The sequence below is a fragment of the Sapajus apella genome, unplaced genomic scaffold (genome assembly GCF_009761245.1).
Source record: "Sapajus apella isolate SASKATOON/1434 unplaced genomic scaffold, GSC_monkey_1.0 scaffold65, whole genome shotgun sequence".
In the NCBI taxonomy this organism is placed as follows: Eukaryota; Metazoa; Chordata; class Mammalia; order Primates; family Cebidae; genus Sapajus; species Sapajus apella.
Window position 1 is genome coordinate 3,387,820 of NW_022437005.1, and position 23,526 is coordinate 3,411,345.

The window sequence follows — 23,526 nt, forward strand, 5'->3', positions numbered from 1 at the left end:
TGTAGTCCCAGCTAGCTGCCTGAGAGGCTGAAGTGGGAGGGCCACTTTAGTCCAGGAGATCCAGACTGCAGTGAGCCATAATCATACCACTGCACTACAGCCTGGGTGACAGAGTGAAACCCTATCTCTGAAAAAAAAAAAAAATTAGCACTCAAATTTGAAGGTGCAGACCTGACCCCTGGGGATCTTATTAAAATGTGGATTCTGATCCAGGAGTTCCGTAGTCTGGCCTGAGGACGTGCATTTCTAACCAGCTCCTGGGTGATGCTGATGCTACTATCCATGAACTACACTCTGAACAGCAAGGATCTAACTGATCCAAATAAAGTACTGAGCTGTACTTCAGCCATATTCCCTCCAAGAATAAAAGTGCACAGTCATATATGAGCCTTTCTAGTAGGAAGGAGAAAGTAAGATGAAAAACAGTGAAGAGCATGACTAGGGAAGGACCGCTGCCTGCTCGGCACTCCCTCCCTGTCACTCTACCCACTAGGTCATCAGATTTGTAGGGTTCTGGGCTGTTGTTATGGGCTGGATTTTGTCACCCTAAAATTCATGTTGAAGCCTTAACCCCTAGTACCTCAGAATGTGACGGTATTTGGAGATAAGAGTCTCTCATTAGTTAAAATTAATTAATTAAGGGGATTAAAATGAGGCTATTAGGAGGTCCTAATCCAAACTGACTGGTGTCCTTATAAGAAGAGGAGCTTAGGCCAGGCATTGTGCCTCACGCCTGTAATTCCAGCACTTTGGGAAGCCGAGGCAGGTGGATCACCTGAAGACAGCAGTTCGAGACCAGCTTGGCTAACATGGTGAAATCCCGTCTCTACTAAAAAGACAAAAAATAGCTGGGCATGGTGGCAGGCACCTGTAATCCCACCTACTAGGGAGGCTGAGGTACAAGAATCACTTGAACATGGGAGGCAGAGGTTGCAATGAGCCAAGATTGTGCCACTGCACTCTAAGCTGGGCAACAAGAACGCAACTCCGTCTCAAAACAAACAAACAAACAAAAAACGAAAAAGAAGAGGAGCCTAAGATACTCAGAGGGAGGCCAGGTTGCAGGCACACAAGAAAAGGCCATATGAGGACACAGACAAGAGACAGCCATCTGTAAGCCAAGGAGGGAGGCCTCAGGAGAAGCTAAATCTGCCAGCACCTTGATCTTGGACTTCCAACCTCCAGAGCAAATAAAAGTCCATTTTCTAAGCCATCCAGTCTGTGGTATTTTGTTTTGGCAGCCCTAGCAGATTAATACAAAGGTTTTTATTTTTGTTTCTTGATACTGACCTAATCCCATAAGTTTCTGCCACATGCCTGCTCTATGAGAAGCACAGTGCTAGGAGCTGGCTTGCGGAATGATAATGAGGCAGTCCTTGGCCAGATCCTGCTTCTGTTTTTCTGTGTGTAAGAGTTGGCAGAAAGAGGAAGAAACCAATGCCACCTGACTCAAAGGACAAAGAATCCTGTGGCAGAAGTAAAACCAAATGCTGCAGAAGCACAGAGGAAAAGAAAATTCATCCTAACTGGGAAGTAGGGGGAGGAGGAGTAACCGGGGGAGGGGGCTTCAAGGTGGATTTTGATAGAGGCACAGAAAGGGACACATCCTGAATGATGGAGTAACACAGGCAAAGGCCACAAGACAGCAGGAAACCCAAAGCCCTGGTGCACACACCGACCAGCAGCAAGCCCTCTGGCAGGGCAGGGCAGGGACTCCAGGGGTGGCAGGCACGGAAAGAACTGAGCTAGGACAAATGACACCGACAAGGAGATTAGTGTCTGTAGGGGCCAGGCAAAGATGTCTGGACTTTAGGAAATGAAAAGTAATAAAAATGAGGAAGGCCGGCTAAGGGGTAAGAGAGTGGAGACAGAGTGCACTACAGAGGATAATAAAACTCTCTCTCATTACCTAACTGTCTAAGACCTGCCTCATTAAGACAAACACATGTTCTACTGTCAGCTACTTTCAAAATAACTCGGAACTTTATTTTCTCTTCCTCTGTTAACTTGGATATAAGGAAGAGGTTGCCACCCACTGTGATTTCCAAGCTGGGAGCTAGGGTACATGGCAGTTAAGGATGAGTGCCATGACCCAGTGAGTCAGAAAGAGAACTGAAGACTAAGATCCAACTTTTGAGTTCTGCAGATCAAAGCCCAAGGCTCCAGCCACCATGACCATGTTGCCACCAGCTCTGCTGCCGTCGGTGCCTGCTGTCAGAGCTCACACCCACCCAGCAGTCTTAGTCTTTCCCTCTCCCTCCATCTTCATTCAACAGGATTGTGGATTCCACTCACCCAGGGCAAGGGAAGCCACAGACCAGATATAGAAAGAAGGGAACAACATCACTCCATGCTTCTGAGTAAACAAGAGCTTAGGATCTTGTGATTTCCAGGGAAATTTAAGGAATTTTCAAGAGTAATTCTGACTTCAATGGACCTTTGCCCTACCCACTGACTTCAGCCTCCTGCCTTGCCGTGAGGGGGGGTGGTTTCCGCAACCACTCTTCATGATGTATGCCAATAAACCAACCTCAAGGCTCATAACTCAAACAGGGAATCTGGGCACACAACTCAGGAAACTGCCACTGAGTTGGGGTGGGTTTTATGCGGCCTTACTGAACAATGACTGACAGAACACAAACAGCAGAAATATGGGAAGGGATCACATAAACCACACAGATACAAACCCAACAACTAACAATCAGTTTCTAAACAGTGTCTCCATAAAAAACATTTGAGTAGCTCTCCTCTTCACCTTAGTCTTCAGGCGCTGCCTTCCAGTAAGGGTTTAAGGCAGCCCTTAAAATATCAAACATGAGCAGAAAATGATTGCAGGTTTAAAGCACATATACTAGCAGAGAAGTCTAAAACAGGCTAATAAGGTCGAGAAAGGGAAAAACATTGAAATAGCATTCTCCTTTCTCATAACATTTAACACCTAGAATGCATCACATTTTTTCCTTCGCCTATGAAAAGTCATAAAAAATAAAATAATTAGATCTCTTTTTTTAAAAAGGGTTGGAACTGAAGGAGGATTTAACCTCGGAGGCCTAAGAAAGAGCATAAGAAAAAGTTCAGGCTGTCATAGCTCTTGGTGTGAACACCTTTACAGAAAGGTTATAAAAGGCCTACTGCAGTGACACGGAGGGATGCTGCAGTGACACGGAGGGATGCTGCAGTGACACGGAGGGATGCTGCAGTGACACGGAGGGATGCTGCAGTGACATGGAAGAATGCTGCAGTGACATGGAGGGATGCTGCAGTGACATAGAGGGATGCTGCTGCAGCAGCAGAGACAGAGCCACCATCTTTTCGTCTCTTGCTGCACTGCCTCCTGTGCTAATGGGCACTACTTCTACTAATGACTTTTCAAATAGCCAATGGTTTGATATCCTTTCTTCCTTAGGTAGGGCAGATTTTAGTCCTCCCTCTTCGACAAATTTCCTGAGCAATGTTACATGGTATCGTGAAAAGTCAAATGACCTGGGCCTCAGGGACTGAGGCACCAACAACTCTTACAGTGAATGCAACTTAAATAACAACCAAGTTCAATCTTTGGCGAACCTATTCCACATCTGACTAGTCTGAAATATGAATGAAGTCTTTGCTCAGTTTTCTGCACAAAAATCTCTCAACAAAGGAAACACTGCAGAAGTACCTCAAAATAATATGTCATCATTATTGTAATCAGAAAGAGAGAAAAGTCTGAAAGCAGAAACCCTCACTTCTTGTAGGACAGAAGTAGCTGGAAAGGATATCTCTAGGACCATCACAACCTACCACCGTCTAAAACCTAAGCACAAACTCTGATCTCATGAGATACAATCTTCCTAACACCAGAGAAGCCAAGTTGCCTAAGTGGTGCAATGAGAAGGTTACATAATAGAATGCTGAGCCGGTGCTCTGAAACAGTTGTCAGATGCAGAACTCACCTGCAGATCCAAGGCTGTAGAAGCTTATCCTGTGAAATAGTAATTAGATGTGCCATCCTCACACAAAGGTGATCCACGTTAGGATTCTGCCAAGACATTCAGTCATACCTCATCTATCTGGTCTCATCAGTATCAGACAGAGATTTCTGTTCTTTGGGAAAGTTTTACCTCAGCAGACGTCAAAAACAAACCTCACATTCAATAGCCTCTGAATTCTTGTCTCTTGTGCACAAAGTCAGCCAGATACCAACAAAGCACAAAATTCAAATTTGTGTCTCAAACCTGCATGGCTGACTCTTAATAGATGACAGAGGTTTTCTACCAACTCAGCAAAAAATAAGAACAAAAAGAAACTTGTATTTTGAAGCATTATGATAAATGGAGGCTATTGCTCATATCTGTTCAAAGTGAGTCTTGCCAGAAACACAGGCCATCCCAGTCTAGTCCTTGAGATGTGTAGAAAAATATTTTGATACGAAATTAGCGGCTTTGAAATTTCTGAAATCTAGCCATGCTATGCAAGCATATTCTATAATATTGCCATGGGAATTTTTTTTTCATTTAATGTGTTGCTTTGATATTGGCTTTAACAGAAGCATAAAGACAAAGTGGATATTCTTGAATATTAAATAGAGTTCTAATATGTGCTGAGTCAAAAATGGAAAGACCCCAACAGGTAAAGGCAAACATCTTAAATATCAATATAATCTGTACATATTAAAACACACAGCCATAATGTCTAACAGCCTTCTTTCTCAGTTCTTCAATATCAAACCAGAACTCCCATCCCATGAAAGTCACTAATTGGCTCGAGTGATCTTACCTTACCAAACCATATCACTGCCATGTTCAGAGATTAAGAAAAAAAAAAAGTTTTACCAGTTTTATCCAGCATAGTAAGACTAAACACATTTTTTTTAGTCCTTACTTTCAAAATATTTTGGGTTTCATTCCACTTATTTGTCCATTCCTTGGTCAATTCTTGAACCTAAAAAGAAAAATATAGATCTGTGAGCGCTTCATAAAGTTTATAATTTTCTTGTAAATAATTTCCAAATTCTAATATCTCATGGAAAGATATACTATAATTTTTTAAATGAGACAGCAACTTTTACCCCTGAGAGAACCATCACCAAAGATAAATCAAACAAGCTGATTTCATCCTAAAACCTACATTATGGCAAAGGAAATAACAGACAGAGATTTGTCAATTTGCCTAGAATTTCACAACAGCCTTATTCGTGGTGTACTTAAGTAAAAGCTGCTCCCTTGGATTATTAACCAAAATTACAAATTCAAGGATGACAACGTCCCATTAAATGGGTTAATTTTTCATGATTATATTTTAGGTCCTAAAAAATAGTAATTTATTTTTATTTCTAATTAGATGATTAAATCACCTTGGATGCTGTAGCTTTCCTTTAGGAGATAATTTGCTGTTGTAGCTAATTAATAGGGCTTATAAATCTCATTCTATCTTTTATTTTTAAAAGGTGTTTCTTTAATTGACTTTTTTAGTAAACGCAAAAATCTTTTGATAAAAATCACTTCTTTCCAGTTGGCTCAAACTTAGGGGAGAAAATATGCTCAACTGTGGAACACAGCACAGTTGGAAACTGCTTCTCAAAGTTCATGGAAATATTTTGTTAGTTCCCTAAAACTTTATAAATGATCCTAGCAATTAATTCATTAGGAAACAAAAAGTGATAACTGAAAGATGGAAAAAATATGAATGAAAAATGTGTTCTGTGGAAAGGAAGAGACCAAGGTCTACAAGAGAGTAGCTTCAGAAATGGGAGAACTCATCCTTCCCAAGCTTTTCCTTTCAACATCTTCATCATTCCTGCCACCTCCTCGCTCCTAGCAGCAGGCGCCCTCCCCTTAAAGCTACCTGGTCTCCGCAGGAAGTTTCCCTATTTAATCAGAACAAAATGAATGCACAAAATACATCTACTTGTACTCTCACTGCTAAGATAAAGTGACTTTCTATATGCCACTAAGATAGCAACTGGAAAGGGTATTAATGAAAAATAGCATCAGTTATTGACAAGTATCAGCAGTGATGGTTTATCCAAGAGGAAAACCAAAATATATCTCACTCACCTATAATCAATCATTCAGGGGTCCTCAATTTACCTCAAATAAGATTGTGGGCCTTCTACGTTAACTCAAAAATAAATAAATAAATAAATGATGTCACTTCTTTTACTAGTTATTAGTGCCAAAATCTATCACCTTCTAGATGAAAAACAAAGGAAATAGGACTGGAATAGCCTCCCTAACTCTGTTTTGCTTGTTTGTTTGCTTGTTGTTGTCTTTGGGTTTTTTTGGAGACGGGGTCTCACTCTGTTGCCTGGGTTGGCGGACAGCGGCGTAATCATGGCTCACCATGCAGCCTCTACCTCTCAGGGTTCGAGTGATCCTTCCACCTCAGCCTCCTGAGGATCTGGGACTACAGGTGCACACCACCACACCCAGATAATTTTTGTATTTTTGTAACGAGGAGGCCTCATCAGCCACCCAGGCTGATCTTGAACTCCTGGGCTCAAGCAATCCTCCTGCCTCAACCTCCCAAGGTGATGAGATTATAGTGGTTGGTGAGCCACTGCACCTAAGCCTGCTTGTTTTCACTGGTTTGGTAAAACTGTCCCGATTTATCTTAAACCAGTTCTACACTCCAGTCCTTCATTTCATTACTTGAGTGATAACAACCCTACAGACTCCTGATAGCAACAGGTCATGTGGCTCTCCTGGCTTTTTGTTTTGAAAAAGCTTTCAGGGGGCCCACCAGTGTCTCATGCCTGTAATCCCAGGATTCTGAGAGGCCGGGGGGCAGATGATGAGGTCAGGAGATCAAGACCATCCTGGCCAACATGGTGAAACCTCATCTCTACTAAAAATACAAAAATTAGCTGAAAATGGTGGCATGTGCCTGTTGTCAGCTACTCGGGAAGCCGAGACAGGAGAATTGCTTGAACCCAGGAGGCAGAGATTGCAGTGAGCCAAGATCATGCCACTGCACTCCAGCCTGGCGACAGAGCGAGACTCTGTCTCAAAAAATAAAGCTTTCAGAGAAGGATTATTCTTATGCCTTCTCCCCCTCCAGAATGGGAAAAGCCTGGCGTGTTGAATTTACTAATTTATACTCATCAGTTAACAGACTATCACTGGCAATTTATGTGAGAACACAAAGCATCCAACAATAAATGATCCTTCATTTCACCAACAGATAGGTTTCTCATTGAAGAAATGTGAGTAAATCAATCCTTTTTGAATTCAAACAATTCTAGCTTAGAAAAAGTAAGTATGTCTTTGATTTATTTTACTTTTATATTTAAATGAAATAATAACCATTTAAAACATTAATTAAAAAATGCAAACGTGCTACTACATCTAACAGTGGGATCAGGTGATGACATTTATATGCAAGCGAATTGCAAACAATTAAAATGGGTCAGCAAAAAAACTAGATGATAATTTAGAAAATGTTAGAAACAAGATAGGCATTTCTGTCACAGCATGCATAATACATTCAAATTAATATGTTTATTGGTTTCCATTAACTTACTTGGTATTCATGAAAACTATTGTTAAGAAATAATTTAAGACTATGTCCAGATGTAGTTTAAATTACAGCACCAAATTAGAATTTGAAGCACTAATACATAAAATTTCCTTTCAAAATAAGGAATAAGAAATTAATGTTTTTACTAATGTTATTATCAGGATATTAATCAGCATAATTATTCTAGATATATCAACAAGTTCCTAACTACACCCCTATTTTTATCTTCCAAATTGTGCATTCTTGAAAAAGCTTTTACCAACAGAATCCAATTTTCTTTTTCAATCTGTTTTAGCCATTCAGCACCATGAACAGAATCGACTCCAAAAATTGTTTGAATGTCTGTTTCTCTTTTCACAGAAGTTTAAAAAAAAAAAATAAAAGTATGAAAGCAGGTCAGCCATAAAACTGGTTTCTCAAAGGCATGAGCACACACATTGGCTTCAGCCCGTAACAGCTCCAGAGCTCTTCTCTCTCTGGTTACTCACGGTCACCCTCGCCCATCTCAAATCTCATCTAGCTTCACAGAAACTAAGCACCTAACGAGAGTAATCAGAGAGTCCTCAGGTGCCACTCTTCCCCCTGGAAACAACAAAAAGCTGAAGGGTGGTCACTGAGGCCATGAGGACCACCACTGTTTCATGAAAACACAGCGTTGCTCCAGTCAACTCCGATGACCTGAGCAGCCTCACTGCTTTGAAGGATCTGCATGTCCATTTAACTGCAACTAACCATCACGTGCCAAACAAATTCCATTTATTAAACGGCAGAGAATGTGCTGCAATACATAAAAAGTCACCTATTATGCTTCCTGCAAAATGATCACCAAGGAGGGAGGAGGCTAAGTGCAGTAAAGAAAAAGAAGGCATCTCAAATGGCGAGTCCTAAAAAAGCATGCACTTAATAGTAAAAGGTACGATTTTAAAAAATAAGTCAAAGTATCACTTACTCTTGCTTCATTCTGCTGAAGTTTTTCCTCCATACTTAAAGCTGTGGGGGAGTCTAAGAGGGCAATCTACAATATAAACCATAAAAGAAATCAGCAATTAATAAACAGCAATTATCTAGGAGATTTTTTTCCTGAATAAATTATCCAAAATTTCACAGAAACTATTAAAGGTAAAAAGTAATGTCCTACACCCTGCCAAAAAGTGTTGATTATCACCAAGTCTTTATTTCATGGGATACATCTCATAATATTCAAAACCATGGCATCCCAGTAAACCTACATCTGCAATACAAATCAGCAAAGCAAAAGATGTAACATACTGACATTTTGCCAAAATCAAACACAATCTAAATCCCGAGACCTTAAGAATTCATATTTTTTAATATGTACAGAGTACAGCATTCAAAAGGGATGATGCCTAAGTCTTGCTGAACTGCAGGCATCCGAGATTTGTCCTTGTTGATATATGAAAATGAAACGCATTTATTTTCACTGCTGATGGCATACCCCATATGGCATGGCTACATGACAGTCTCTGTATCAATTTCCTTATCCCTGTTGAAGAAGTGTAAAGATTGATGTGAGAATGATAAACACCAAAGTCAGTTTAGAACTGAGCAGGATAAGCAGACAGAGACAGGACAGGGAAACGGAACAAGGATGGGGCCTAAACTGCGCTTGTAACATGTGACTCCCTGATCTGAGTGGCAGGGACACTGCTTCGTATTCTGGCTCCTTTTCTCATGGCCTAAGAGATCCCTAGGAAGAAAAAAGAAAGAGAGTATCCCTCCCACCCACCCACCGGCAATCACTTTTTCCCAATTTGGTTGTGTAAACTTACAGTTAGTCTGGTCATATGCAAGCGTGTTTTTGTTGTGTTTTTAAATATAAGTGGGATAAAAACACTATTCTGGATATTGCCTTTTTAACTCAACAATATATCTAGGAGAAAAATTCAGTAAAAATAAAACTGCTTCATTCTTTTTAACAATTCCAATTCCATTATGCAATATTCCATTGTATAGATATTCTATGATTCATGTTAGTGCTCTCATATTAACATTAATGTATTTTTCTTAATATTTCAGGAGGACTATCCTTATGCCCATTGCCTACAGTATGCATGGCTCTATCAATAGAATAAACCCCTAGGGAGGAATTTGTGAGTTACCTATATGTATGTTTTTATTTTTTATAATTGCCAAGTTGTCCTCCCCAGATACGGCAGCATTTTTTTTAAGACCTATTTACTTTCCAATATCTTATCAAACAAAAACCCCCATAAGGTAGTCTTCTTAGGCACAGTTAAATATTCAAACTACGAAGACTACTGTGGGCCACACCTGGCATCTGTGTACTGAACAGAAAGCTGAGCTGGCCAGAAGGGAGCACAGGTGTTCGTCTTGGTGGGCAAGGTCTTTGTGACACTCTGTGCAATAGTCCTCACAGATGTCCCCGAGCTATTGTTTTTGGCCTTCCTGAGTAACCATTCGTATGTGAGGGGTCGAGATTCACATGCTCATCTGTGAGATCCACCCTGGTTAGAAGCCCATGCCCACAGGACCCAGTATCTCTTTCAAAAATGCCACCGGCACATCTTCCAGGGTCCCCGCAAGGGATACACCCTGTTACAAGAGTCACTGCCCTCTAGGAAACCCAAAGCTATGGCTTCTCAGTGGAAGTTAACATATATATGCAGTTCATCCAAATCCAGATGTAATTCATCAATTAGGGGTCATTTTCATCATTAGAAATGTTGCCTAGTTAGACAGGTGTCATCCCACTTTTATCTGATTTGCATAGAATGAAGCCAGAAAGTTAACCCAAGGTCAAAACCACCCTCAGTGAAGAAAAGGGAGCTTTGTTAGCACGTTACTACAATGCATCATTGCATCTAACATGTTGTCTTGCACACAGATGGTACTCAATAAATATTTTTCATTGAAGAAATGAAAGTGGCAGATGTTAGTATTACTGCATTGTTTATATATGGTTGACAATTTTCAAAACAATTAGAAAGCCCTTTATAACGTGGGTAATTTTACAGAATCCACTGTTGAGACTTTTTATTGATAATCAAAGCTGAAACATTTCTGCCACATTATCAAGTCAGTAGATAATCACTGACTGAATATAAGCACAAAGACTCATGACCACCAGCCCTTCTGGAACATTATTTTTAAGTACATGTAAAGAACAACCTTCCCAAATCCTTTTAAAAGAAATCGTTTATAAAAGTACCATTTTCAATTAAATTATTCTTTGCAAGGTGTGTTTTTAGAAGAAAAACGTTCCGAATCAAATAATATTCAGACTAAGTTCATATGTTGTTAAATCAAGAGTAACACTACCTCAAAAACACTATTACAAAACTGTAATAATAGCAATTCTACTAACAATGTACACAAGCAGCCCTTGCCTCACACCCCCATCAATATCATCAACATACTGTATAATCAATTTTGCTCCTTGCCCAACAGATGAAAGGACATAAACTATACATACATCCTGCTTTGAGAGAACTTGGAGGTATCATTTACACACAGCTAAATACTTAAATCTAAGGTCCACTGCTCGATGTACCCACGAACATGTATACGTATACCCATTTCACTATTCTTAAAATCTGCATTTATTATATTTCAATGACATTGAACATACTTTCGTATGTACAGAAAGCATTTGAAACTCTTTCTTTCTGTGGATTGTGTTGACATTCTTTGCTCCCTTTCCTGCTGTTTTGTAATGGTGTCTTACGTTTTCATAGAACCTCTTTTCCTAACAAAGAAGGTAGTCTTTTGTTTCATGAACAGCAATCTTTTCCCTAGTCTGTATTGATTAGAGTAAATTTTCATTACGTTATGTAAATATGCTATGTCTTTACTTTTGTCTCCTTGAGCTTCCACAGAATGAGAAAGAAGAGTTAAAGTTTTCTGTGACAAACGTGTGTGGCTCTGTCTCCTGCTATTTCCAACAGTTTGGCTGTTTTTTTCACTTACGAAAGTTGATGTCACGTCTGATTTTAATTGTGAGTTGCACCCTTTGTCATGATAAAGTGCTCTTTTTTTAAGCTCACACAATGCTGTTCCTGCATCACTTTCTTTCCTCTTGAATTCACTGGTAAGCCTTTGTCCATTCTCACAAACACCATATAATTTAGTTTTACTTTGTGAGCCTATCTGAGATGTGTCTTCTTTAAAAGTTTACGTATAATGACACTTTTATTATTTAAAATTTATCTTTAATCTCAGCTACAAAAGTGAGTAATTCATTCTACTTTCATCTTCCCTTCCTATCATCTTCTTTGCTTCCCATCTTGGGTTGTGTTTTTCATTTCTACACTGTTTAATTTACTTGTTGTCTCCAGATACATTCAAGAGAGATGAGGGAGTCAAGAGACATTTTCTCTCTGCCAAATTCAATGCAGAAAGATCTAAAAATATGTTTAAAATATAATAAAAGGGAACACTTAAAAAAAGAAGATATTCAAATATCCAACTTCATCAATCGCCTGAGAAGTAGAAAGTAAAATTATTCTATGATTCTAGTATACATCCATTAGGATGATTACAATGAAAACTAGACAATACCAAGCGTTGCCAAGAATTGAACCAGCACTTTTATACACTTATGGTGGTCTATTAACTGGCACAACTACTTTTAGAAAATTGCTTGGCAATATCTACTAAAACTGAATATATGTACTCCTTCTGACTCACCAATTCCACTTGCAGACATAAATCGAACAGAAATGTATTTATATATTAACTGAAAGACATCTAGAGTAAAGTCCACAAAGCACTAACAGCCCCAAATAGGAAATCCCTCAAATGTCCATCAAAAGTACAAAGGACAAACGAGCTGCAATATATTTGTATGATGGAAGACAACTTAGAGGTGAGAATAGATGAATCTACTACTACGTGTAACAACATGGGTAACTCTCACAAACATAACGTTGACTGAAAGTGAGATCAAAAGAGTGAATATTTTTCATGATTTCATTTATATAAAGAACAAAAACAGGCAAAAATACAAACTAACAAGGCCTGTGGAGGTCAGGACAGTGGCTCCCCTTGAGAGAAAGGGGAGTAGCTCCTGAAAAGAAGGATTAAGTGGGGCTTCTAGGGTACTAGTGCTGCACTGTCTCTTAAGGTAGAAGCACGTTATATGGGTGAATTTACCTTATGAAAACTCACTGAACTATATACATATAACTTGCAATTTTTTGGTACATATAATACCTCAATAAAAATTCACATATACAAACTGCTACACATATCTACATATCTAAATCTGCATAAAAGAATCAAATACATGTCAAGATCTTTTGCTTTACTAAAATGGTGCTTTAAAGACTCACTGCAAAGACAGAAAATTATTAAAAGTAGAAGTTGATTTTCATTTAGCGGTGCTTAAAAAAATAACCCTAGAAATGAAACTTAGATATAAATAACATTCTCAATGAACCACAGCAGTACCTCAAATAGAATATTCTAGGAATAGAGTAATACTCCCAGAAAAATGGATACAGAGATGTTTAATGGGCATTTAAGAACACCTGCTGTTTTTATTAAGCATCACAAAGTTAATTAATTTAGGATAAGCCTATATTGTCTCAAAATGATTTATAGCTTCATAGCATGATAAATTATTTTAAACTGAATTCACATTTTTATTGTAATATGTATCAAAAATTTTGTCTGCAATGTGTTCTAAAATAGACTTAACTGTCTTTTCCATCCTCATTCCCAAAATTACAGCAACAAAAATACTCCCTAAATACTGCAGTGGTAATAGGTCGTAAAAGGAATAGGAAAAAAGACTATAAAATACAAGGCAACTATATGGCATACCAATACCTCTGAAGACATTTTTCAGAGAGAAAATGTAAAGTTTTAATAAATTAAAGGTTTTCTGTCTATATAAGGCTTCTTCCAATGAGTTCCTCAGTTTAGTTTAAAAAAGATCTTTTTATTGGCCTGCATTCTTTCAACCTAATAAAAAGTTAAGCACAAGAAGTTGCACCTAGAATTCTCCAAATACTTTCCTTCACATATAGTAATTTGAGTGATCCAATCAAATCATCATTAAATTCTTCCTTTATATAAACAATGTTTTAAAAACATTGAACAAGATTCCAACCTGTAATCCCAGCACTTTGGGGAGGCCGAGGCAGGCAGATCACTTGAGGTCAAGAGTTCCAGACCAGCCTGGCCCACATGGTAAAATCCTGTCTCTACTAAAAATACAAAAAAATTAGCCAGGCACGGTGGTAGGCACCTGTAATCCCAGCTACTCAAGAGGCTGAGGCATGAGAATTACTTTAATTCGGGAGATGGAAGTTGTAGTAAGCCAAGATTGCATCACTGCACTCCAGCCTGGGCAACAGAGTGAGACTCCATCTCAAAAACAAAAAAGAAGGAAAAGAAAAAGATTCAAATAACAAGGTGGATAAATGAAAATGACTATTGTGGTTCATGTTCATGTTATAAGGGTCACATAGAGCTGGACTCTTTATTCTGACAACTTCCCTTCAGGCAAGGGAGGCTCCATACCACCAAGTAAAATGCATGCGGAGATACATATATATATTTTTAATGTGGAGATATTTTTAAGCACAATGAACAATTCCTATTCAACTGCTGTCTGCCATCCTGTGGGAAAGAACTGCCAGGTACATTTCAGGACATGGGAAATTCAGTGAGGTTTTCATCCCACCAATGTTTTCAAAACATTTATGGGATGTCAAGAGCTTCAAGTGCCACATAATCCTACATGGAAAGCACTGCTCCAGAGGGACCACTTTGCACATAGAGAAAAGTATTTCTTTTCATGATATACTTGAGACATCCATTCATGAGTTAAGAAAACAGGGTAACTCCAGTCTAATTTCAACATTTTAAAAAGCTATCCTTCATTTTCTTTCACGGGTTGCCTTCCTTCACGGCAATATCTAAGCCTACTAGAACTTGACTTCCACCATTCATCACAGAATGTAACTCTATACACACACAATGCAGATGATCAGGAAGCTTACTGAGAAAATCACAAAGACACGGAATCTTCACTAGAATCCCAACAGATTCTAAAATGAGGCCATTTCAACAATCAAGCGAGGGACCCGGGGCCAAATCTCAGCCAGGTCACGTGCGTAATACACATGCATCCCTGAGCCATCAGAGCCACCTCTCTAATAGGTGACATGATACAGACATTCAGAAAGGTGTTCACGCAAGTCTTTTATTCTGTTAAAACACATTTTAAAGTCATAAAATGCATGGGTGAAATTTTAAATACTACTCTAAGCATATCAATTTCTTTCCACTTAAAGAGATTATGCCATTAATCCTAGTGCATACTAAATTTTCTATCCATAATTGATAACTATTAGTCAATCATTTCAGGTTTAGTAATGAATGCAAAGGCCATGAAGAGGTTGATATAAACGAGGGACTGGCCAACTCATTCAAAGCTTTACTTAGCACTTATTTACTCAAATCAATAGCATGAGCGAGAAAATTGTCTCATTAAGATCTAGAAATAGATGCCATTACTCAAAGAAAATTATCCATAAATCTCAGAAAAACCCAACCTGATTCCCTTGAGCAAGCAGCGTTTTCAGTCTGGCTATTTCAGCTCGCAGCTCACGGATAAGTTTGACATTGGCATCCTCATTAATGGTAGGCTTGTTGATGATGTTTTTGGCTCTATTTGCATAGCGAAGAGTACTTAGGGTTTCTCCATAATTGACATCAGCAGGTGAAATGGCTGTGAAGAATGTATTCAAAAAATAATTTATCCAGCACTCCATGTTTCATTTAGCACAAAGTTGGTTTGTAATTTAAAAGTCAGATTAACCCCAGGTCATTGGATAGACTAAATATTCATTGCCACAGTAATGAATATGAAAAATTTTCTCAGATTTCTAGGAAAGAGTGCTCACAATACAAAATGAAATGTCATTTTGCTCTTCTCAAATCTAGAATCTACCACCTAACCAAGTCTAAAATGAGATATGAGACATTCCCCTATAGTTAGGTACTTTTCCCTGCTAAAAATGTAAGAAGGTTTCAAGACTATTTGTCATCTCATCATTGAGTGGGAATTCAAATACTTTTAAAAGTTCTGGCAAAGTCTACCATCTGAAGAAAAAAAAAACGAATAAAAAGAATATGATAAGTTTTGAAAACAGTCACTAAATCACTGTATTCTCTTCTTAAAGCTTTGGTTAATCTTACCCACCTCCACCACTACCACCCAACTTTAAGGCTTAAGTGACTTTACAAAAGCATGGAGGTGTACAACGCAGGGTAGATCCTGTTCCTCCATAGTTAACACATGGCATGGGGCGTGGGAAGGACATGAAGAGAGGGGAAGGGAAGAGGAGAGACAGGAAGAGGAAAGGGAAAGTGGAGTCAGAAGGGAAACAAGTTCTGACTTCTCCCAAACAATTATCTTCCCTTTCTACATTTTTTCTCTATTCTGCTTCTTTCAGTTAATTGGTTGAAATATAGAAAAAAAGTACATTACTGCTATCATTACTTGTAATATGCATTGGGTTTTTCCCCCTCCCAATTCTTAATTTTAAATTTCCCATTTATTGCCTTAAATAAAAAAAACAAAATTGGGTTATTTTTACTTTGTGTCCTTGTGATTTTCTCCTATGGGGTAGTGAAGTTAAAGTTTCTACCTTGTACTTCAAGCAAATAAAAGCTGAAAAGTCTTTCTGCATGTTATCACAGCTTCCAAAATATGGCAAGGTGATATAACAGTTAATAATATGATACTACAGGCTGGATCATAGCAGGATCACAGTAGGTGATTTTCTTCAAGATAGAAAAACCATTACTTTTTTAAGATGTAAAGGGTGCTATTTCCTATAAAACACTTTAAACTTAAATATTTACAGTTAGTTCACAGAAAATTTTGTATGTTCAGGAAAGTAAATTAAAACTCTTACTGGCAATCATGATAGTTTTAGAGTTTCCTCCAAGGCTATCTTTTAACAACCAAGTCAATACAGAATCCCTGTAAGGCACAAAAACTTGCTTCTTCTTTGCAAGAGGGTTTGCTGCATCCTGAGATAAATCAGCTATAAAAAGAAAGAAAAAGAGGACAATTAGAAAACTTTTTTCCTCTAATTTTGCTTCAAAAACCTTGAGGATAGTACCTCGGTATGCAACACATATATTACACATGAAGAAAAAGAGGAGGAAAAAGAGGAGGCAGCAGTCGGGCATAAGCATACCTAAGGCAGAAATGACGTTCCCTAGAGTCACGAGGGACTTGTTAATATTTCCCCCTTCCTTTAGCCTAACCCCGGTGGCTCCGGTGGCATCTGCACGCTCACTTCCGGCAAGATCAACCAAGTGGATCTTGCTCACAGTTTCACATGGCATTTCAGAATCAAATTTAGCCTGCGGTAAAATAAAAAATAAATAAAATTGAAGAGGTGCAAAGGGCCCTGATGTTGTTGATGATACAAATTCTAATTATTTTCCACTCCTCACTGAGATCTCTCAGGGTAAGCATTTTACAATTTTGTTGTTTTATTGGCCTTCATATTGATTATAGATACCTCTCAAATTTAATCCAATGCAACAGTAGTTACTGTATATGATTCTTAAACTTTCTGAAGAATCATTCCTTTCTCTACAAAGCCCTGCTGAATCAGGCTGTGGCAGAACGGGAAACTAGGCACTGAGTGGCACTCAGCAGAGAAGTATAAGTAAGCAAATAATGACTTTCATTCTCATGTAGAATCCCAGCCTTCCAGAAACAAAAGCTCTCCAAAATATGATCAACATAGACAAGTACAGAAAAGAGCATTCAACCATTATCGGATGTTAAAACATCTTGTTTTACAAATTAATTTTTTTATGTAAAATCTTAAATACTATATTCCTTGCTTCTGAATTCTACCAAAATTTTATATTCTCAAAGACTTCTGATCTATGTGTTGCATTTGTAACCAAAATACCCCCCCAAAATTACCGTATTTTTATAGAAATTAAAACCTTAGAAATGAGAGATGGTGGCCAGGCACAGCAGCTTATGCCTGTGATCCCAGCACTTTGGGAGGTGAAGGTGGGAGGATCGCTTGAGTCCAGGACCAGGCTGGGCAACATAGTGAGACGCCATCTCTACAAAAACTTGAAAAAAAAATTAGCTGGACATGGTGTTGTGCACCCGTAGTCCCAGCTCCCTGAAAGGCTGAGGTAGGAGGATCTCTTGAGTCCAGGTCAAGGCTGCAGTGAGCCGTGATCCCACCACTGTACTCCAGCCTGGGCAGCAGAGCTAAAACATGTCTCAAACACACACACACACACACACACACACACACACACACACACGAAAAACAAAGACCAAATTAGAGATGGTCATGTGCTAATCAGGCACAAGCCAGAAAGCAGGAGAAAACCCAATCATCCAGAGTAAACCCAAAGGAAAGGCCTAACAGATTAGGATGTGAGAATTTAAGGAGAGTTGTTCTGACTGGCCTTAGAGGATTCATTTTTTTGCTCTTGATCTCCCTCATTAGTAAAATACTGCCTCTTTGTATCCAGTGTGTCCAACTGTTAACACAGATGAGGCCCTCCCCAAGTTACTAGCGCATGCTTAGGCCCCGACAGAACCCTACATTTTTCCATGCATCTGTTCTACTGGCCTCAGTGTTAAAATATTAACCCTCAGTAACTTCCACACATGTTCAAGATGCTCTCCACCTCTTGATCATAATGAATTCTTACATTAGTACTTATAAATATTCGCTGCCCTTTAATATTATTCTAATAATCATAATCAACACTTCGAGGTGAGAGCCATGGAGCGGTAATGCACTTCGCTGTGTTACTCACCTTGGCTTCCAGCTGGTCTGACTGGCAATCCATTATTTCCCACAGAGTTTGCAACAATGAAAACTTTTGCTTAATTAAGCACAGAGCAAGTTGTTTTATGTCTAGAACAGGGTGGAAGTCTGCTAAGTATTTCTTAAGGGTACACATCAGGATATTTCAAATTACTGTGATTGTAACCACAGAGAAACTCAGTGCACAGCACATGTTCAACTCTAATTAACAAGAAAATGACAGTCAGTCACCTTTACCTGCTGCTGCTCCTGGTTCAACAATGATCAGTCCTCAGCTGGTGCTAATCAGCAACTAAAGACCTCAGGGATGAAGCCAGCCGGCCCGCAGCTGCCCTTACCTGAGTGAACTTGATGGTGAAGATGGCATGAGACCTGCTACTGACGTCATTCATCCCAGTTGCTGCGGTGGTCCGGTTGATATTGCCCGCATCCATAAGTTCTTCTACATCACCATAATTCTGTACTAAATGTTTGGATAAATCTGAAAACAAAATGGAAGGGGTGAAGAAATCCCCCTGATATATAGGAAATGGAATACAAAGTTACCCTCTATGAAATCATACACAACTCCAGAATCTGCTGACCTGTCTAAAGACCTCACTTGTCTCTCTAGGGTGGTGGTACATAACACAGGCCTGGGAGCTAGGTGGCTGGGGTCGAATCTCAGCTCTGCTGCTTACTAGTCATTACATAGTTATGGACTTATGCACTTACACAGTTATGGACAAGCTGCTTTGCTTCACTGTGCCTCAGTTACCTCCTGTGATCATGTGTTCCTACTACATAGGGCCACGGTCCCCAACCTTTTTGGCACCAGAGATTGGTTTCATGGAAGGCCGTTTTTCCACGGATGGGGGGTGGGAAGAACAGATTAGGGATGAAATTGTTCCATACCTCAGATCATTAGGCATTAGTTATATTCTCCTAAGAAGCACACAACCTAGATCCCTCACACGTGCTGTTCAGAATAGGGTTGGCGCTCCTATGAGAATCTAATGCCGCCACTGATCTGACAGGAGGCGGGGCTCTGGCAGTAACGCTCACTCACTGGCTGTTCACCTACTGTGCGGCCCACTTCCCAACGGGCCATACCACCAGTCTGTGGCCCAGGGGTTAGGGGCCTCTGATATAAGGTATTTAATCTAAAGGTTAGCTATTATATTATCGTCAACCTCATTAGCATTAGTTATAGCACATAGAAGACAAATGTAAAAGCACGGCTTTCATGCAAAACCCAAAAGCATTTTTTAAATCATTTAAAACTCGTTTTATTAACCTTTTTAGAACATTTATATGGTTCTAAAGTCAAAGGCTACACAGTTACATTGTGTAAAGGGTCCCCATCCCTATGCTATAGCTCCCTACGTCCCCTTCTGTCAGGCAACCAAATGTTACACACCCTTCTAGAAATAACCTATATATATACAAGCAATCATATTTATATATAACTCTCTCTTTCCCCTTACATACAAATGGTAGCATACCATAAACATTAGTTTGCACTCTGCTTTTAAATGTAATAATAGTGGCCATGCACACATGTATGTAGCCAAGAAAAAAAAAAAAGAAAGGAAAAAGAAAATAAACATAAATAAATAATTGTAATAATATATTAAAGAACATTTTGTATCAGGTAAGGTGTTTCCTCATTCATTTTTAAGGCTGCAGGGGATTGGATCATACACATGTACCATGACCAATTTAACCATGGAAACTACAGAAGTTGTTTATATTTTATTTCCAATTATGAGTAATGCTGCTGCAAATAATCTTGCACGTAAGTCTTTTCAAATGCCTGTAAATGTTTATACAGAATAAATTCTTAGAGGTGGAATTTCTAGACAAATAGGTAGTTGAAATTTTGATAACTATTGCAAAATTATTCTCCATATAGGGCAATTTACACCCAGCAGTAGCAAGGTATAAGAGTGCTTGCCTCTCCACACCCTCCACAATATTGTCTTACCAGTATTATTTATATATGCCAAAGATGGGTGACAAATGTTACCTCCATGTATTTTTATTTTGCTTTTCTCTTAGTAGAAGTGAGGCTAGGCATTCCTTCTTGCATTTAAAAATTATGTGTATTTCTATTTCTATGAACAGTCTAGTCATATTCTTTGTTCATGTTTCTACTTGGTTGTTGAGTCTGTCCTTACTGATTTATAGGAGCTCTTTACATGCCTGGAAAATTAGTCCTTTCTCTAAAACTTGAATTCAAATTATTTTTCCTATTTTGTAATTAAACTTTTTACTTTGCTAACAGTGTTTCTGCCAAGCTTGGTGTTTTATTTTGCTATTCTTTGTTTAGCCATTTCAAATTTAACATCATTTATTTTATGGTTTCTGAGTTTTAAGTCAAGTTTTTAAAAGCCTTCTTTCCTATAGGTTTCCGGAAAAAAATTAACTGCGGATTTTTATAGTCATTTTATTATTTAATGTTTGAAATCTTCAACCTAGTTACCATTTATCCTGGTGTAAAATTGAGTTGTGGTACCAATTTATTTTTTTTTCCTCCCAGACAGCTTAATAATTCCTCCAATAATTTCTGTAATGTTTGAATAGCACATTGATTATAAATTAAATTCCCCTAAGTATCTAGGTCAGATTCTGGAAGTCTGCCCTGTTTTGTTACTCTGTCTCTTCATATACCAGCTTTATATGTTTTCACATATGGGAAGACGCTTATCAGAAAACATGAAGGCATGAGTTAGGCTAAAAACTCTTAAAAGTAACAGCTATACCACAGGTCACGGAACAACTACACACTGGCACACCCTGCTTTGCTTTGGGCATAAAAGGCAAAAGTTTAAGTGAAAATTTATTAAAATACAGTTGGGGTCCTGTTGGTATATCTGTTATCTCCCAGAAAAAGAAGACAATTAAAACCAGAAAGAACTTTAAACCTGTGACCAGTTCTGTCCCGCATCCACAGGGACACAAATGAAGAACATGAAAGCGTGTCTCTACGTACGATTCCTGCAGGCCAGCCATGCTGAGTCGCCTTATACAGAGGAGCAAAGATCAGCTTCATTACAAGGACAGCTTTAAATCCAGCCAATTCTTAAATAAGCAGCAAAGGCCAGTCCTGTACTCGTCGTTGGTGGTGGCACTCCTCATAGCTGGCTGGGCCAGAACTAGCGGACCACAGCACAGGTGCTGAAAACCACAGAGGAAATCCTCCAAATGCACTTCTTAACAGGTAAAGGTTCAGAATATCTTTACTGTCATGTATCACCTTTAGGGTCATTAAAAATACACTGCAAAAATGCAATGCCATTTACAGAGACAGACTGCGGGTTTGCTTATCTTGCCTTACATTTGGAAAAGAAAATTCCAGAGATTTCTTAAAGACAGTGGAAATCCATTGGCAAGCCTCATAAAACATATGCCCAGTGAAGCATAAATTCACTAACAGAACATCATATAGTGACAGCTCATGTCATTTTCACTGTAATAAAATCCCAAAATTAAAGAAATTTTTAAAAGCTTACCATTATGCTGTATTTGTTCTTTGAAAGCATTATTTTTACATAGATCCCAAAAAGAATATGGCTGTGAAATATCCACTCTTACCCTCAACATAGGGGCCTTCTTTGGGATGCTCACGGACTCTTAAATTGAAGGTTTTAGATGACTTCCGCCGAAGTAGATCTCTCACATGTTCATTATAAATTTCTAAGTAGCTAAAAGTTTTAAAAAAATTGAATTCTGAAAAATTATTTCAGACATTAATATCAGTAACAACACGTAACAGCAGCAACATGCTTACATAAATAGTGACAGCAGCAGTTACCATTTATGCGTGGTAACTACGTATTAGGTAAAGGGTCCTCACTTAAGGTCATTGACAGGTTCTTGGAAAGTGCAACTTTTAGGGAAAGAACATACAGTGGGTCCTCAGATAACATCACTTCCTTCAACGTCACATTGCTATAATGTTGATGAGAAAAAGAACTGGTTTTATTACATGTTGTTTTGCTTAAAGTCACAATTTCCAAGGAAGTATCAAGAAGCAACATTAGGCCAGGCATGGTGGCTCATGGCTGTAATCCTAACATTTTGGGGGGACCAAGGCAGATGGTCACTTGAGGTCATGAGTTTGAGACCAGCCTGACCAATATGGTGAAACCCCATCTCTACAAAAAATAACAAAAATTATCCTGGCATGGTAGCAGGCGCCTGTAATCCCAGTTACTTGGGAGGCTGAGGCAGGAGAATCGCTTGAACCTGGGAGGTAGAGGTTGCAGTGAGCCAAGAGCATGCCACTGCACTCCAGACTGGGAAACAGAGTGAGACTCTGTCTCAAAAAAAAAACAAAAAAAAAGAAGAAGCAACATTAAGTGAGGACTTACTGTATCATGCTAAGCACTTGATGCAGATTATTTCATTGAATCCCTACAATAACTGAGAGATAGGTACCACTACTATCCTCATTTTATAGGTTAGGCAAGGGAGGATTAGTGTGACTTAAATAACTTGCCCAACACTACACAGCAGTCAAGCAGGTGTAAAAACCCTACACTGCCATGTCTGCTGTTGAAGCTACCAAAGAGACTGGCTCTCCACATAGGTTTGATTTCAAGGAGGGAAAAGCACCTCAGCCACTCAGATTTACTCATAGATTAGATTTATAGTGATCCAACCAACATACAGAATAATATAAACCTTACTAAGCTATAAGAATGAAGCAAGTAATTGAGTATACACTTAAAAAGCCAGAAGCTCACTCCATCTGAGATGAATATCCTACGTTAGTTTCTGACCAAGCTACGACTTCTGCCAGCTCCCAAATCCTTATCCAAATTGTACCCAAGAAAATCACTAAAACTTTAAGCTTTATCCCCAACCCATAATCACAGAAGGGGTAAAGGGAAGACCCTTTTTCTTTAGAATCTAAAGGTCTTATTCATTTCCAGCACCCAAGTGGAAGCCAACCAGCACTGACTCTAATCAAGCTCACACACGGTTACTCAGGTGACAGACTCTACCTGACTTCAGTTCGAAAAGAAGCTTCATCCCATTTGGTGGTTTCATTTATCCGACTGAAGAGCCCTTCACAGATTCGAGGTATTAAGCCAGAATCTCCCTGCAATGGGAAGGACCAATGTCACAGCTGTCACTTAAAAGCAACTGATGACTGAATTTGCAATTTGCTGGTGTGAACTTAAGACTCAAGTGGCCTGTGAGCCAACCCCTGGCCTACCAC

General features: G+C 38.9%; 1 protein-coding gene across 14 annotated transcripts in view; it reads right to left on the reverse strand.

Annotated features, from left to right (window-relative positions):
• The window catches only part of KIF16B (kinesin family member 16B), a 302,210-nt gene that overhangs the window by 213,932 nt on the left and 64,752 nt on the right, over positions 1-23,526 (reverse strand). For all 14 annotated transcript variants that reach the window (XR_004259830.1, XR_004259831.1, XM_032248035.1 and 11 more), the window contains 8 exons: positions 23,309-23,406; positions 21,894-22,003; positions 18,656-18,798; positions 16,698-16,866; positions 16,410-16,541; positions 15,042-15,217; positions 8,447-8,512; positions 4,861-4,920 (listed from right to left, as the gene is read on the reverse strand). Coding sequence is in view for 12 of the 14 variants with exons in the window: in XM_032248035.1 (XP_032103926.1) it covers positions 4,861-4,920; positions 8,447-8,512; positions 15,042-15,217; positions 16,410-16,541; positions 16,698-16,866; positions 18,656-18,798; positions 21,894-22,003; positions 23,309-23,406 (954 nt within the window). In the remaining 2 variants the exon portion in view is untranslated. The remainder of the gene's footprint in view (positions 1-4,860; positions 4,921-8,446; positions 8,513-15,041; positions 15,218-16,409; positions 16,542-16,697; positions 16,867-18,655; positions 18,799-21,893; positions 22,004-23,308; positions 23,407-23,526) is intronic.